The sequence below is a fragment of the Mustela erminea genome, chromosome 8, assembly GCF_009829155.1.
Source record: "Mustela erminea isolate mMusErm1 chromosome 8, mMusErm1.Pri, whole genome shotgun sequence".
In the NCBI taxonomy this organism is placed as follows: domain Eukaryota; kingdom Metazoa; phylum Chordata; class Mammalia; order Carnivora; family Mustelidae; genus Mustela; species Mustela erminea.
This window is the reverse complement of record NC_045621.1, coordinates 77,414,194-77,432,589: the sequence shown is the minus strand read 5'-3', so window position 1 is coordinate 77,432,589 and position 18,396 is coordinate 77,414,194. Positions and strand designations below refer to the sequence as shown.

General features: G+C 39.8%; 1 protein-coding gene across 1 annotated transcript in view; it reads left to right on the top strand.

Annotated features, from left to right (window-relative positions):
- Positions 1–2,048: 2,048 nt before the first annotated feature.
- FRZB (frizzled related protein) overlaps positions 2,049–18,396 on the top strand; it is a 32,000-nt gene continuing 15,652 nt past the window's right edge. Inside the window, exons 1-2 of the mRNA XM_032356148.1 lie at positions 2,049–3,336; positions 10,548–10,595. Coding sequence (XP_032212039.1) covers positions 2,859–3,336; positions 10,548–10,595 — 526 coding nt within the window. The 5' untranslated portion in view covers positions 2,049–2,858. The remainder of the gene's footprint in view (positions 3,337–10,547; positions 10,596–18,396) is intronic.

Genomic DNA, 18,396 nt, shown 5'->3' with positions numbered 1-18,396 from the left:
AGACATTTATATTTTAATATTTAAAATATTGCAGGCTAAATTATATCTGCTCACAATTTCTCAAATGCCCATTTCAAAAGAAAAAGATTCATCAAAAGATGACTGCTTTTCTTAAAAAAAAAATACATGTCGTTTAGGAAGGCAGAGCACACCCAGATGAAATAATAAAAGGAAAAATTTTAAAGCAGTAAATTGACAGGTGTTAAAAGAATAATTCACAAACATGAACAAAGTTCAAGAGGAACTAACTAGAAAAATGAACAGAACCAGGCAGTATACTCAAAAAGACGTCTAGGAAGCAGTGAAATTTATTTTGGGTTTCGGTAAAGACACGTTCGGATTAGAGAAACCTTGTGAGGGGACATGTTAGACAAAGTGGTAATTAACATCTGTGAAGGGGAAGGAAAGCAGCTTTTATTTCTGATAGTTGTGGAACCATAAAAACAATTAGTTTGTTTCTTCTATTGTAAGACTTAGACTAAACAGCAGAACATATATAGCAAACAATCTATTATGTCTACTCTTCACTTCTTCCTTCTTATTTACTGAAAACCCCAGCTACATTTTTAGATGCAGATTAGCCCGCAAATGCTCTAATATTGACTGTTTTCTATTTTGTTCCCCCAAAATGTACTTGTTATATTATTTTTCATCTAAGTCATTTCTGTATTTTTGGCTTTGTTCTTAAGAGAACAACAAAAAATAAATAAATAAAATAATAAATAAATTTAAAAAAATGCCATGTAAGCATGGCATTAAATAATAAACTAAATGATTCCCTATCTATCATCAGTTGTGGTCCCATCAGTTGGGGTCCCCCCCTCCCCACCGCTCCTAAGTGGAACAAACTTTCTTCTGCAAAAATTTACTTTAGTCATAAACTGTGCTGTTTCTGGTCATTTCAGAGATAAAATTCCATAAACCCAAGTGAGCACTGCTGTTTTGTAAGTGATGTCAGGTCAGTGCTGGGGAGTGGAAACCAGCATCTCCCCGTGTGCTCTGAAGTGGAGGCATCTTTTCTGCTTCTGATTGACTGTGAGAAATGGCTGGATGAAAGCAGCAAAATATTTCAATGATGCAGAGCAAAGGTGACTTCCTGTTTTGTTTTAGGGTTTGTTTCCTTCTCTTCTCAATGAAGGCTGTGTTTTCTGACATTCTGCAATCCTTTTGCTGGGTGAAAGGGCAGGGTGCAGGGCCCCTGTAGGTCATTCCATTTACAATACCCCCGGAGAAGGGAGAAGGGGGAGAGGAAAGAGGAGGGACCGCTCATTAGAGTGGAAGGGGCAGACCAGAGGGGATCTGTTTTCTATTTTCTTCTCTAGATTGAGCTAATTTGGATGGGAAGGGTTTGATTGTTGTCAGCAGCACCATGATTACTATTATCTGTGAGGTGTCTTTTTCCTACACAGTTCTCTCAAGTGTTAGGTGAAACCGTTGGTGATGAGAGATAAATAATTAGAGCCATTTTATTTTAATGAGTAAAATCAGAGGAAAAAGATATCAAAATACTTCAAAGCAGATAGTTTTCCATTCTTAACCTTAAGAAACAAAACTCAAAAGTTCTAATTCTGCAGGGCAAAAAAAATGTTTTAAATCTGTTTCTTCTGGTGGCCTACTTGTAATTATGTGCAGCATTTTTCTTTTCTTTCTTTCTTTTTCTTTTTCTTTTTCTTTTTTTTTTTTTTGAAAGGCAGTTTCCCCCCACTTTGTTATTCATAATGCAGACTCTGTAGACCTAACCTCTGGGTTCCTAAGCCTCCACCGCTGCAGAGAAGGGGCTGTGTTTTCTCTGACCCGGACATTTAAAGTGACATTGCTGCAGTCCACCCTACTCAGGTCGGACTTTCTGCAGAGCTGGTGATCCGCAGAGGTCAAACTGTAGTTTGCTGAAAGAGCCACCTCCAGGGAGGGAGGGAGCCTGGGCAGACTCCCCAAGAAACAGTGGGGGCTTGGGGTCCTCCTCCGTAGGGGATCGGGGTGTGCTTTCAGCGAGGAGCTGGGGGCTCTTCTTTGGAGCCAGTGTGGGGACGGGGAAGGGGTACATGTCTCAAGTCAGCGCCGTGTAGGACTGTAGCATCCTGGCTGCTTCTCGAGGCTTCCGTCCCTCTGCCTCCAACCGGCAGACCTTCTCTCCTCCGTCCCCGCTCCCCTCCCGGGAGCCGGCGTCGGAGGGCTGGGACTGCACCGGGGGGCGGAGCTGCCTCTCCCGCCAGGAGGTGGGAAAGTGGAGAGCCGCGGGTCGGAGGCACGGACCTCGCGTCGGGGCTCCTGCGGCCGGCGGGTCCTTCCAGCAGCTGCGGCAGCCCGGGCCAAGCGCTGGATCTTTTTGCTCAGCCTACAAGACTTGAGAACTCTCAACTGCCCCCTCCTCCCGCATTAAGAGTCTTTCCCTCTGTTTTCCTCTCCATCCCCCGCCCCTCCCTCCGTTGGAGAATTTCATGCTTCTGTTAGCACCTTTTCGTAATCCAGGGGACGTGACAGTCCAGAGCTCCAAGGGCCTCCGCTGAATTCTACTTTTGTTTTTATTTCTCCCTCGCTTCCTCTTGTTTTCCTCTAATCGGATTCATCTGCGAAGTCTGGCGCTTCTGCCAGAGGGAGCAAGGAATAAATAGATGCTGCTGCCCCAGAAGGCTTAGACGTCGGGAAAGAACAGCCTGAGCGGCAGGGGCGGCGGCGGCAGGAGGTCGGCGGAGCTCGTGGGACCCCATTGGGGGAATTTGATCCAAGGAAACTGAGATCGTCGGGGGAGGAAAAGCTCCCAGATCATTGTGTCCACTTGCAGGGGGTAAGAGGGGACGGCGGAGCGGGCCTCTCGGCGTGCTCGGCGCTGCTCCACCCTGCCCTGTCCTGCCGGGATCATGGTCTGTGGCAGTCCGGGAGGGATGCTGCTGCTGCGGGCCGGGCTGCTCGCCCTGGCTGCGCTTTGCCTGCTCTGGGTGCCCGGAGCTCGGGCTGCAGCCTGTGAGCCCGTCCGCATCCCCCTGTGCAAGTCCCTGCCCTGGAACATGACCAAGATGCCCAACCACCTGCACCACAGCACCCAAGCCAACGCCATTCTGGCCATCGAGCAGTTCGAAGGTCTGCTGGGCACCCACTGCAGTCCGGATCTGCTCTTCTTCCTCTGTGCCATGTACGCGCCCATCTGCACCATTGACTTCCAGCACGAGCCCATCAAGCCCTGCAAGTCCGTGTGCGAGCGGGCCCGGCAGGGCTGCGAGCCTATCCTTATCAAGTACCGTCACTCGTGGCCCGAGAGTCTGGCCTGCGAGGAGCTGCCTGTTTATGACCGTGGCGTGTGCATCTCTCCCGAGGCTATCGTCACCGCGGACGGAGCGGGTGAGTCCTGACCCGGCCCAGCCTCTCTCCTGACCTCCAGCCACCCGGCTCTTCTCTTCTCTTGAGTTTTTGTTACTTGCCTTTGGCTTTCTAATTTTGCCTGTTTTCTTGGGGTCGCTTCTCTTAGTCACTCCTCTGTGGGGCACCACTTCTTTCTTCTCTCTTCCAGTTCCAAGCCAGTAGGTAATGTTTCATTCCACTCTGGTCACACTTGTCAACACTGACCCTGCACTTTCCATCCTTTACGAGTCCTCGTTGCCACATCTTGGATGAGTGATGCTCCTTCCTTAGTGTCTCAATTTGTTTACAGGCACTGCACTTCCTTCCCGGATTCTCTTGCATTCTTAATCCTCCCCTTTCCATAGCTTTACTGTTTTAGCTGCTTGTCAAGACTGTGTGGCGAGAACAGAAAACTGAAGCACCATTTTCTTCTAATCATTAGAAATGCCTAGATAATTTCAGTAACCTTACTCTAACCCACAGATGTTAGTGGTATGTGTTTGCTCAAAGTCCAATTGGAGCAATTACCTTCACCTTAAATTTCCCCCTCCTTTCAATGAGATAAATTGTTCTTCTATTCCAGACTGAAACAGCTGTGAAACATTGCTATGCACTGCTAATTAGCTTCTGTGACTTGCTCCCAGCCACAGAGCTGGCGAAGGGAAATTGCTGGGCTCTTTTCACATTCCCACATGCCTTCAAGTCCTTTTGTAAGTGACATATGGATGAAAGGAGTTATATTTAAGGCGTGCTATCATCATTCACTCATGTAATGTTATTTTTAATCTCACTCCTTATCCCATTGTTAAGCTCTGCAAATATGCCTTTAATACTTTATTTCATGCCCTTTGTTCTGTGTGTGCATCAGCCACACATCTATCTTAATCTTTCCGTACCGGAAAGCTTGATTGCAGTTCTACATTTAATAGAATCAATCACAAGTTGTTTTCTCACTAGTGTTTGGTCTAATTATGACGCTCATAACTCTGAAGACCTCAGCTACACCTAGTTCACTGTGTTTGTTTAATTCTCACTAAGTATCACTCTTACCAATTACCCCCGAACTCAAATGTCCCCTTTCATATAATTTCGTATTTTTTGTGGTGGGTCCCTTTTCATCCTCTTCCCAGAGGAACTCTGTTACTAGATGCGATGACTTAATTGCCTTCTCTGTTCGTTTCCTGGGCAGCAGTTTTTTCCTTCTACCTCTCAGCTTGTCCAGCCTATGCTCACGTCCTTAGTCCATTTCTAGGTAATAGTTCCTGGTTGTCAAGAGAATTGACTTGGAAAAATTGCTTTCTGTGCACCTTGACCTTCTTAATGGAAAGTGAGCGAAGAGACAAAAAGTACAAATAGCTGCAAAACCAACACTGAACAGAAAGATTCTAGCAGCTTTTCGATCATCCTCTAGGTCTTATATAGACCTATTGTCTTCTTGATTTTAATCAAGAACTAAGAACTGGCTGTATACTATATGCAGAAAGGAATGTATTTCTTATTAATCTTTGGGCTAAGAGCGTGCTCTTGAGCCTTTGTACTCACTAACGTCACAGGCTGTGCAGAAACTGGAAGAGCCTGGTCAGTTGTTGCCCTGGTTTGCCAGACACTTAGAATCAGTTAAATGCTGGTGCTTCAGCTCAGGCCAAGGACTAGGAATGAGGTGACTGTGGCTCACTCTGAAATGCTTTACTCCCCTTAAAGGAAAAGACTTGCTCTGAAACCTCTCTTAGAAATGGACCTCAAGTGAGAGAGGTTTGGCAAGGGTAACAGTTTTCAAAACCCATGGTCCGTATGGATGGGAAGCAGTTTTCTTAAGTGTCCCTGAATTACCTATCACTGGGGACCAAATGCAGAACAATTGCCTCATTGAAACACTCAAATAGGCCATGCATGGAAATAATTTGTCAGTCCGTGGGACCTGGTTTCTGAGCTGCTTTAAAATGCCATAATATCTGCTTTGTTGACAGCATCCTTGCTAGAAAAATACGGAGGGTTAGGTGGCAGTGGGAACCATATTTTTGTGACTGTCTCCCTTTACCACGAGCTTCGGTGTGAATCAGAGACACGGGTGACAGGAGGGAGCAGCAGGGGAGGTGGGGTTGGGGAACGGAGAGATGGAGTCTAACCCCAAGGGTCTCCTGGCTTCTGAGGCCAGCTTGCTGAAAATTGCATTCCCTATCCTGGGTCAAACTGTCAGGCACCTGGAATTACTTAGTAAGTACCATATGTGGCCAGTTTAATTTACGATGCAATATACTCTTTGGTTCAGTGGGATATGATAGTTCATGAAGCCCTTTTTTTTCTCCCTTTAGGTATAAACAGAATCACTTATGTTTTATGGTTAGAATCCAGCTGAATACAAAAATGAGGTCTCCCTGAATGAAAGGGGCCACCCTTCACATTCCTTTGATGCCAAGAGGATTTTGAAATCCTACCATTCGCATGGGTCTGTTCGCTCCTAGCTCAGGATGATGCCACAAACAAGTTTAGGCCCATTCACAAAGCAAAGTCTATTGAAATGGAGTAGTGCTTCAAACTACTTTTTGCTTTCAAAATACTAAGGCCAACATACGTTAAAAAAAAAAAAAAAGGTCTCCAATCCTGACCATTACCAACAAATTCATATTACATGTGTTCCTTTTCCCACATTGTTTATTTACTGTAGAGCTGTGGCTTCACGCACAACTGCTTTATCTGAATGAAGACCTCTAGTCCAGTCTTCAGTACTTGTGGCAAGTACATGTGGCAAGTCAGGAGTATGGGCTGGGAGCCTGGCAAACCAGGCATTGAATCTGGACTCTGCTTCCTCTCAAGTGTTATTATGGGGAAATTCCATAAGCTCTCTGATTGAAAGTTCTCTGGGCCATACCATGGGGACAGCCTGCCTCTACATCTCCGGTGCATGGCGAGGATGAAATGAAGCAGCCTAGTACCTGGGACATAGTCCCTAAACAGCCTGTGCTGCTCTTCTACCATGATAATGGTCGTTCTCTCAAGCTGAGGTTTTCTTTTTTTGAAATAGGATGCTGGTCAGTGCAGATACAGCTTAGAACTTTGATCACTTCAGCTCCGGAAACCAAGCTGCACACCAGGAACCAAGTGGAAAAGCCGATTTTCCTTCTGAACATATAAGCTTAATATTGCACTTTCTGCAAAAGGACTTGGACCTCAGGCTCAAGAATAAATTCCTTTGGGAGCACCAGGAAGAAAGAAGGAGTCTGAAGGATGTCTGTTAGTTACAAATAGTTTATCTTGGAAACGGAGAGATCAAGAATTTAAGAAAACTTATGGTATGATATTCACCAGCTATTTATTCAACGCCCATGGTTCGTCATGCCAAGGGCTTCATAATCTATGCTCAGTCGTTGCTGGTTTCCGTGGCAGTGGTAGCTTGTCACCCCGGCTCTTGCTCAACACGTCTCCCGGCCGTCTCTTGCCTGCCTGCCCCACGCCAGCTTTCCCATGCAGGCGCTGCCGTGGAGTCATTTCTCTGTGCTCTGAGGAACAGGCAGCCTTTTCTTTAGGCCTGGTCTGCAAATATTTGAGGGGCCAAATACCAAGAAGGAAGAATTATTCAGTGTGATAGGAGGAAAATGGAATGGAAAGGAGAAATGGAAATTTTAGATTAAGGCTGGAGAGAACACATTTCTGAGGACCAGTCATTCCCTAAAATGTTGAAAGGTACTCTGGATGGGGTAGGGACAAGAGTATCTCCGAGAGCTCTGGTATTTCATTATAGCTAATGGAATTAGTGGTAACAGAATCTTTTGTAGTCCCCAAATCTGATTTTAATAATTCATTTTCTATTTCATTCTTATCAAACTTCCAAATAGTTGTTGCTATAAATAGCATCATTGACTCCCTTCTGTTTGGCCTTTGTCTTTCCATGAGGCATATAGAAAGAAGAGACAGTTTTGAATCATTTAGAACTGGGTCTGTTTCTGCAGCTTCCCAGTTTTAGAGGTAGAAGCCCTCAGTTGGAATTCCAGCTTTGCCATTAAGGTTAGGCCTTGAGCAAGTCATTTGAGATTGACCCTGGGAACAGAGAAGAACAAAAGAACTATTCATATGAAGTGACTAAGAAATGGCAAAGCAGGTGGTAAGTGCTTAGCAAAAACAGCATGCCCCGGGAGGGGAGAGGAAGGGGGAGGACGTGTCCTCTCAGGAGAGGGGTCTTTGGCAGCAACAGAATAAGCAAACATATTCTGTCTGCTGTTCTAAGTGTGTTATGCGTATCAACTTATTAAGATTCCATGGTAGGTACTATTATTTCCATTTTGAAGAAAAGAAAGCTGAGGCATGTAAGTGACTTGTGCAAGTTCATGAAGCTATTAGGAGGAGAGGTTCAAGCCAGAATCCGTTCTCCACTACACTTCCCGTCTCATGGAGAAAGAGGTGATTCATAACTTAAGGAAGAATCTGTGTCTTTTGACTATCAGATTTCAGGCAAAGGATCAAGTTTTGTCCATTGTATTTTGAAAGCCCACTTATGTGTAGTTTAAGAGAATAAAAGACAGCCCTGGACAGGGATTCCAAGAGATAAGAGATAAGTACTTCAGTGCCCTTTTGAGATAACAGAGTGCATTCCAGACTCTACAGCTAACCCAGAACCCCTCAATCTCATCATGCCACGAAGTGAACTCCTCATTTCCTTACCTCATCTGCCTATTCTTTTCTAGTATTTTTTATATGGTTGTGAGGCCCCATAGTTATGCTCTAGGCCTGGGAGTCAGCCTTGATTTTATCCTATTTTTTTTTTTTTTTAAAGATTTTATTTATTTATTTGAGAGAGAGAGAGAACAGGAGCAGGGGAAGGAGCAGAGGAAGAAGGAGAAGCAGACTCTGTGCGGAGCATGGAGCCCAACATGCAGCTCGATCGCAGGACCCCAAGATCATGATGACCTGATCCAAAGGCAGACACTTAACTGATTGAACCGCCCAGGCACCCTGATTCTACCTTACTCTTTACCCCTTCCTACCCTGCATTCAGTAGATATCAAATGTTACTGGATCTACTCTGAATCCAATTTCCTCCCCTCCTTCTCTGCTGTTACTCTCTTAGTTCGGATCTCAACATGCCTCACACGTATTACAGCCACAGGAGAATAACTGGCTTGCTTACACTCAGTATTGCCCCTCCATATTCCAAGAGGATGATCATTCTGAACTGCAGATCTATTGCTTAAAATCCTTTGGTGTCTGTCTCTAGCCTTCATGACCTCATCCCTTCTTACCCCTCTAGCTCCATTTCTTCCTGCTCACACTTCTGTTTTAGCCACTCTGGAAGACTTGCAGGTCCCTTGGTGAGTACTGTAGTTTCTTTCCATACTTCTTACACATGTTATTTTCTAAGTGGAACCAACCTTCCCCACCTCCTTTAGGAAGCTTCTATGACTATCCTTGGGGCATACAACCTACTAATGCCTTTTAATGTAGGATGTAGGATTTTAATGTAGGATGATTTTGTTGGATTCCTAAGTTGAATTTTCTGAAAACAATTTTTTTTTGGATTATTTATGACGAGACAACTTTTTTTTTTTTCCCCCTCTTTTAATTCTAACAACTGATTTCTAAGCACTTTTAAAAACAGGAATATTTTCCTGTGAATAATAATGAAAGAAGAAAACCACTTTCCTAGGTTCAGCTGTATCAAGGGTTCCCTCCAACCCAAGAGAAGAGATGTATTTTTCATTTTTATTTAAACTCTTCAACACTTAACAGTTACTTTAAATGTGTATTAATATAATTTCTTCATTTATAGAAAGCTCATTTTTTTAAAAAGATCTATTTGAGAGAGAGAGAGTGTGTGTGTGTGTGCATGAGCAGGGGAGGGGCAGAGGCAGAGGGAGAGGGATTCTCAAGCAGGCTCCCTGATGAGCATGGAGCCCCAGGCAGGCCTGGATCCCATGACCCTGAGATGATGACCTGAGCCAAAATCAAGAGTTGGCTGCTTAACGGACTGAACCACCCTGGCGCCCTGAGAGATCATTTGTGTATGGATTAAATGTGTGTTATCATGATTATTGTACTCAGGAATAAAACCGTTGGCATGTTGCTTTAACACTTGGTTATGTTTATCATGAATAAAGTCGTTGAATAGAATAAAAGTCATAAAATTAAGAGTATATGACTGAGCAGAACTTAATGTTTTGGAATCAAGTACTTGTTGCCCGTTTTTTTTTTGTTTTTTTTTTTTTTTGGCAGTTACTATCTTTCCTTGTATATAGCTTTTTAAATACCAGATGAATAAAAGTTAAAAAGAGATCAAAAAAGTTCATCCCAGATGATGATTACTAAGCCTGAGAAGGTAATTCATTAATTGTAATTGGAGTGCTATTGTCCTAAAATGATATTGAGCTACTCCTTTTTAATTTATTCATGATACAGCCTATAAGGAAAAAGGACAGAGGAAGAACATTACTTTCTGTTAGGATAAATGGATACTAAACTCATTAAACATAAAATGTTAGTACAAAATTAAAACATAAAAGTATGGAGTTGTAATATCAATAAGAATATATAGGGGCATGCAGCAAATTCAGCATGGTGTTTTGCTGAGGCACTCTTACTCACTAGAGACTGAGTTCTTAACTAGAACCCAGAAAAACTTTTTGTAAGTACTATTTACTGTGTGTTGTTACCATTTTCTGGGATTATGGTGGAGTCACTGGCCATTTCCACCTATGTCTATTAATTGCACTGGCTTGAGGGGTCCTTGCATGGTATGCTTGCTTTCTGCCGAAGAACTGTTTAGTTTATAGGTAACAAAGGGCATGAGAATGTGGTCTGAATGTTTTCCTGAATTTAAATATATGCTAGTCATGTGTGATATGTCTATTTATTGAAGAGATGTATTGACTTCTTTTAGTTAAAACACAAGTGTTGTGTGAATGCTTAATATGTATGTGGATTTTATTGGGTCAGAAATTTCGTGAGACTCAAAAACTTATTAAATCCTGAAATTTTGGGCACAGTTGTTGAGGATTCAAGAAAGTGTATCATCTCTCAGTCACACTAAAGAATAGGTCTTGTCCTTATTTGATCTCTAAGTAATAGAGTGGCAAAGTCATGGCACTAATAAGAATCCACTTCCTCGAGATTCCTGGGTTCTTACTCAAATTAAATTTATGACTGAATTAGATTTTTGTATGGGAAATTTTGAAATAATAATGAATAAATTATAATTCTTTCTTTATTCTATCACCTTTCAGATTTTCCTATGGATTCTAGTAATGGAAACTGTAGAGGAGCCAGCAGTGGTGAGTATATCACTATCTTCCCAGTTTTCATTTGTGTTCAAATTTGTCTTTGTAACCTAGATACTCAACTCTTATATGGGTACATTTGTGTCCTGTGTTTTGAAAATAAAGTTAAACATTTTAATTTTATTTTAAAAGTTAGCATATAATAAAATTGACTTTTTCTCTTGCTCATTAAAAATTGTGTGGATTTTATGAATTCTGTGGATTTTAATGCATGGATAGACTTGTGTAACCACTACCATGATAAAGATACAGAACAGTTGTATCTCCTCAAAAGAAACTTCCTCATGCTATCTCTTCATAATGGCAAGCTCCGCTCACAATTAACCACTGGTCATCGCTGATCTATTCCCTTCTCTAGCTTTGTGTTTTTGAGATGATCTTTTTTTTAAGAGTATGCTGTTTTTTTTTTTTTTTAAGATTTTATTTATTTATCAGAGAGAGAGAGGGAGAGCGAGCACAGGCAGACAGAATGGCAGGCAGAGGCAGAGGGAGAAGCAGGCTCCCCGCCGAGCAAGGAGCCTGATGTGGGACTCGATCCCAGGATGCTGGGATCATGACCTGAGCCGAAGGCAGCTGCTTAACCAACTGAGTCACCCAGGCGTCCCTTTTTGAGATGATCTTATAAATGGAACGGTAGAGTATGTAACCTTTTGAGTTTGGTTTATTTTACTTATCACAACGCCTTTGAGCTTTATCCAAGTTGTTGGTGCATGTAGCAATATCAATTTGTTTTAATTGCCAAATATTTTATGCCTTGAGTCCATTACTATTTGTTTAGCCATTCATGTCTTGAAGGATCGTCAGGCTGGTTCTAGTTTTTGTCAGTCATGGGTAGACCTACTATAAACATTTGTGTAAAAGTTTTTGTATAAACATAAGTCTTCATATCTCTAGGGCAGATATCTAGGAATAGAATTACTGGGATTATATGGTAATGTGTTTAACTTTGTAAAAAATAGCCAAACTGTTTCCAAAATGGTTATTCAATTTTACAGTAGCAATATGTAAGAGTTCCAGTTGCCGTGGATCCTTTTTTGCCTGTGATATTTTCAGGTTTTAATTTTCTTAATCCTAGCTATTTTAATAGGTGTGGAGTGGTAGCTCACACCTATTAAAGTAGTGCTGTATTCTGGATATAAAGAACCATCTTTTGGTTCCTTTGATTTTCTCCATTGTTTCTCTTTTCAATTTTATTGATTTCCACTCAGTATTTCTTTCCTCTGCTTGTGTAGGATTTAATTTTGCTGTCTTTTTTTCCCCCCTTAAGGTAAAAGATTAGATTATGATTTGAGACTTTTCTTCTTTTCTAGTATAGTAATTTAATGTTATAAGTATCCATCTAAGGATGGCTTTATTTGCTTTTTACAGAACTTGATAGGTTTTATTTTAATTTTTCTTCAGTGTAAAATATTTTATAATTTCCCTTGAGACTACCTCTTTGACTCATGAATTACTTAGGATTATGCTGTTAAATTTGCTATTTGGAGATTTTTCTCTTTACTTTAAGTTGTTATATTTTATTCTAATTCCCCTATGACTAGAGAACATACTTTGTATAATCTTGCTCCTTTTAAATTTGTTAAGGTTTAATCTATGGCCCAGGATATGATTTATCTTGGGGAATGTTTTATCTGCACTTGGCAAGAAAATATATATATTCTGCAGTTGTTGGGTAGAATGTTCTTTTATTTATTTATTTATTTGGGGAGAGAGAGAGATAGAGACAGAGACAGAGATAGTGAGAGAGCCCAAACAGGGAGGAGAGAGAGAAGCAGGCTCACTGCTGAGCAAGGACCCCAATGTGGGGCTTGATCATGGGACCCTGGGAACATGACCTGAGCCAAAGGCAGATGCTTAACTGACTGAGCCACCCAGCATCCCAAGTAGAATGTTCTTTAAATGTCAATTAGTTTAATTAATACTGTTGTTTAGTACTTTTATATTCTTTCCCATTTTCTCTGTACTAGATCTAGTGATTACTTTGAGATTAGTATTTAAGTCTTCAAATATTGTAGTCTTTACTATTTCTCTTTTCAAGGCTGTCAGGTTTGTTTCATGTATTCTGAAACTGTTATTTGGTGCTTCCACAGTTAGTATTTTATGTCTAATTGGGGAATTGTCCCCTCATCATGTAATGTCCCTCTTTATGTCTGGTAATTTGCTCTAAAGTCTATTTTCTTTAATTAATAATAATAATAATAATTAGTTTATAATAATTTTTATACTTTATTATAAATAGTAATATTAATTAACTTCAGTTTTCTTTCGATTAGTATTTGCAAGGTAATCTTTATCCTTTTACTTTTAACATACTGATATTACTATGTTTTAAATAAATTTCTTGTAGACCTGGTATAGTTGGGTCACTTTTTGTTGGTATCTTTTGTCCATTTTACCAACCTTTGTCTTTTGATTGATGTGTTGAGACCATTTACATCTAATGTCATTACTGATATGTTTGTATTTAGATATACCATTTTATTATTTGTTTTCTGCTTGTCCCTTCTCTTTTTCATTCCTGTTTTCTATTTCCTAATTTATTTTGGATTATGTGAAAGTCTCTCTCTATCTCTCTCTCACACATACATGTATGCAGCATACAGATATATCACAAGATATATATATATATATATATATATGTATATATATATATATAATGAGAATATGTATACTTGGAATTTTTTCTTTTAGGCATAAAAAATACTTCTTTTAAAGATTTATTTATTTTTGAAAGAGAAGGGCCAGAGGCAGAGTGAGAGACAGAATCTCAAGCAGACTCTGTGCTGAGCATGGAGCCTGATGGGGGGCTTGATCTTATGACCCTGAGATCATGACCTGACTTGAAACCAAGAGTTGGAGATGCTTAACCAATTGAGCCACCCAGGAACCCTGACATTAAAAATGTTTTAAACAACTCAATAGGAGAATAGCTTACTGTCTTTACACAGATATTTTTAATTTCTGTTTTTTCCCCCGATTTCTAGTATTTCTTCTGCCTGAAGAGCATCCTTCAACACTTCTTCTAGAGCAGTTTTGGTGGCAATAAATTCTCTTAGTTTTCCTTTATCTGAAAATATCTACCTTTCACCTTTTCCCGAAGGACATTTTCACTGTATAGAATTCTGGGTTGGTAGTTCATTCAGTGCTTAAAAAAGTTATTCCACTTCTGTCCTCTATGTTTCTCATGGAAAATTGGTAGTCATTCAAATCATTGTTCCCTTATATATAAAATGCATCAATTTTCTCTGGTTGCTTTCAAGAATTCTTCAGTCTTTAGTTTTTAGTAGTTGGATTATGCTCTGTCTGGACATTTGATTTCTTTAGATTTATCCTGTTTTAGGGTTAATTGATTTTCTTGAGTCTATAAGTTTTTGCATTTGTCACACTTAGGAGGCTTTCAGCAACCATTTCTTCAAATATTTATTTTTACAGCACATTCTCTTCTACTTCCAAGTCTATGATGATGTGAATGTTAGAGCTTTTGTTATTGTCCTACAGGTCCCAGAGGTTCTGTTTATTCCCCTCCCGAACTTTTCTGTTTTTTCAGATTAGATAATTTCTTTTAATCTGTCTTCAAGTTCATTGAATTTTTCCTCTTGATCATGTCTGTTCTGCTATGGAGCCCATCCAGTAAATTTTTTATTTCAGTTATTGCAATTTTCAACATTCAAAATTTCCAACTGGTTCTTCATTGTATCTTAGATTTCTTTCTTGAGACTTTCTATCTTTCCATTCATCTCAAGAGTGTTCACTATTACTTTTGGGGGAATTTTTATAAAAACTGCCTTGAAATTATTGTTGGATAACTTTAACATTTGTGTCATCTGATTTTTTCCCTGTACATATTGAGATTTTTCTGGTTCTTCATATGCACGTGTGCATATGTGGCTTCCTTTGCTCTTTACTATGCTGTATATGGTAGTACTTCTGGATTTTCATTGTTTTATAGTATTTTATCATATGAATATACCACACATTATTTTAACGTTCTTGGATATTTGGGTTGTTTCTAGTTTTTATTTCTATGATTAGCGCTGTATATGCTTCTACAAGAACATTATAACTACAGTTAGTTACTATATACCTTTTCTATTTCACTTTCCTCTAGGAATTTGCATTGATTTGGGTCTGTGTGTCCTGCCTTTCAGGTGTCTTTTTATTTTATTTTATTTTTTTCAGATTTATTTATATGAGAGGGAGAGAATGGGAGAGAGAGGGGTCATTCCCCTCCATGGCCTTGAGATTAGTGGGAAGTTCTTTTCTACATTTGCTTTCATTTCTGATTTAGCCTCCACAGTCCACATATCCTTTCCTTTTGGACTAGACATGCTTCCTTGAGCACATCCTATCCTTCTTTACAGCTCCTTGAGTTCTTAACACCTGCCATTCAAAGTAAAAACAAATAATGATTATACTTTTACCCCCCCACCCCGCCACACACACACACACACACACACACACACACACAAAACTCCCCAGATTTAATGGTCTTTCAATGTGTTGAAGCCCTGTCATGATAAAAATATTTAATGGAGGAAAAGCAGGAGGAATTAGGTCATATAGAATAGTGTTCTTTCTCAGCTGTGGAAGATGCTGCTGGTGGGAGGGCTTAAGGGAAGATCTGAGAGTGAGAAACAAGAGTTCCCAGTAGAACATAGTCAGTCTGGTTTTATTTGTAGTGGCCAATCAACAATCAACTTTGAATTTCAGCTTTCCTCCTGACTTTGTTAAATACCATTAACTCCAAACCTCTCTCCAAATTCAAGGGAAAACAGAAACTTAGAGGGAAAATACCATTTTTTTTCTACTGAGAATCCCGTATCTTTAAATATTAATGCTAAAACAAACCAGACTATTAATACCAAAAGAATCACTTTAATTGTTCACTTAACTTCTCATTCTCTATAAGAATCATTCCTTTGAAACAACCTGAGATCATGTCCTGAGCCAAAATCAAGAGTCAGATGCTTAACTGACTGAGCCACACAGGTATCTCTGTCTTGTAAAGTGTCTTGTATGTGGAAGTAGAATATTTATTTTACTGAATTGTAAATAACTTTGAGACATCAATTTTTATTAGACTGAAACAGTATTCACTGTTGATTTCCACTGAATCTTGTCAGAGTGACAAGAGTTTGACCAGAGGCAATGTCTACCAAAGGTGCACAACAAACATTTATATTGTGAAAAACACAAGTGAATGAAAATGACTTGTTTAGAATTATTTTATTACCTTCTTGATGCAATTGAGAATGATGTTCATGTAGTATCATAAAATCAGCTGGAAATTATAGGTGTCCAGCCACGGTTCTATTTTAATGACCACTCCAACTTTATATTTGATCAAAACAAACCGCAATTATATATTACAATTGATAAGTCAACATTCTGGTCAAGTGCAGGCATGGGTTATCAAACTGTTCAGAAGTTATGGTTAGAATAATATAGTACTTCAGTGTGTCAATGAAAGAAGATGGCATCAACAATACTATAAATAATTTACACAAACAGTTCAATGTGTAAAACTACCTGGAATGAATGTCCTTTCCTGGGTTTAGTGTTTACTGTTCCCCTTTTACAAATGTTTTCTTGTTCCCTGGTATAACAGGAATGATGAAGACCAACCAACAAACAGGCAAAACCAAGCTCATTCAGCTTGGGCACTGACATATTCACATGTTCTGTAAAGAAAGTAGAAACTATTCACACTCAAAATTTTATGCTTTGGAAAAATGGAGCATCCGGGTTGATAAAATAGGGAATGAGGAAGGTACAAAAACATTGTAACCCACATAACCCCATTTTCAAAAGTGTCAAGTTGTTTGGCCTGGAATTTGGAAAAGAAATTCTTTCACTCCAGTTGATTTATCCTTTGCCTGAAAGTTTAACAGTTCTTTTCTCCCTTTTCTTGCTTCCTTCATTCCTTTTCTTCTTTCTTTCTTTTTGAGATAATGACTTAGTCTGAACAGCTTCCAATTTGTGAGTGTGTAAACCCACTGCCCTAATAAAGAGTACATCACCTCTGGTGTCCATAATGTGGAATTTGGGAAAAAACAATTTTAGTTTTATTCCACTGAATCATTCGGTCTGTCAAGTCAACACAGAAAATGAAGGCAGGTATTCGAATGGTGCAACGAAAAGATCTATTTTTTATTAAAAGAACTCTCTCAGCTTTCTACTTTGGGATGGTGACCAACTTATAAATTTTTGTATTTGAAAAACACAGTTTTTTTCTAGGGAGGAGATATAGCCGTTAAATTCTGACACTAAATAATCATAGAAGCATAATCAAATTACTTTTCTGCTTTGTTTCCAAATATAAAATCACACTGTATTGACCTCTGAGGTTTCATCAGGTATATTTTCAAATCAGAGAAACATTAGCAGAATCCCCAGCATAAGTTGGGTGCTCTAAAACGTTTCATTAACATCTTCCTGCCTCTATTTTAGAGGTGTTTCCGAGAAACTCTTCCGGGGTCTGAGGAACATCCCCCTTTTTGGGATGGCCTAGGCCTGGCTTGGGTGGTATAGATTCATTCTCTTTCTCCTTCTCAAAACTTCTTTCCTCTCCTTTGACTTCCTCCTAATTTGGGGAAGGAATTTGATTTTTTTCCTTTGGTGCCAATGTTTATTGACTATAGCAGCTGAATTAACTTGGGGGTAACTTCTGCCCTTTATTGGAAAAAAATTAGGATAGGTAAAAAGTAGTATACTTAAAATTTACAATAGCTTACAAGTATATGCATTCCTTTTTTTTTTTTAATTACTTTGCAGTATTTGACAATTTTGACTCATTTTTTATTCCTAAGCATTCTTCTCAAGCTGTTACCCAAATCATGCTTGCACTTCTCCTGTCCCCCAGCTGTGGGCGTCCTCCAAGGCTCTGTGCTTGGCCTCTGCTTCTCTCTCCTTACAATTGTTTCTTCCCGTTGGATTGCATCCAGCTACATGGGCTTAGTTATCACTCTCATGACTCCAGGTCTTATCACTGTCAAGGGTAGAGCACCACATTTTCCTTCGGTAAACACTTCTACCCAGTCACCTAGTTGTACTTCAAATACAACCTAGTTAAGAATTAAAGCTATTTTTGTATTAGAGATTTCTTCTTTGCAACTTTCTTTTTTGGTATGTAGCACAATTGTTTTCTCAGGTCCCCAGTATGGAAACTTCATATTCAGCTTATTGGTCCATCCACCCTACTGTTCATTAGAAATGTAATGGCTGCCTCCTCTTGCCAGGCATTCTGTATGCCAGGGGTATGGGGCGAGGAAGTGAGCAGTGACTGCACCTCCATTTTCTGTCCCCTTTTGTGTGTACTTGAGAGGGCTAGAGAGATACCTGATTTTTTAAAAAAGATTTTATTTATTTATTTGAAAGAGAGAGTGAACATGTGAGAGAGCACATGTTGGGGAGTGGGCAGGTAGAGGTGTGAAAGAGAGTCAGGCTCCCCACTGAGCAGGGAACCCAGACACAAGGTTCCCTCCCAGGACCCTGAGATCATGACTTGAGCTGAAGGTAGACATTTAACTGAGTCACCTAGGAGCCCTGATATGTGATGTTCTAAAAGACTGTGAAGCCCACTTTATGTTTTTGTTAATTGACTACTGTAAAATATATTGTTGAACATAACACTTCAGATCTCACAAGAGAAAATGGGAAAATCTCATTGACTATCTATATTTTGTATATCCTGAATGACCCTTGGATCCAGAAATGTTGTGAAGGACAGTTTATTTAAAAATTTCCAAAGACCCAAATCCTAAAGGAATAAACTAAATTTCCTTTTCTTATTAAT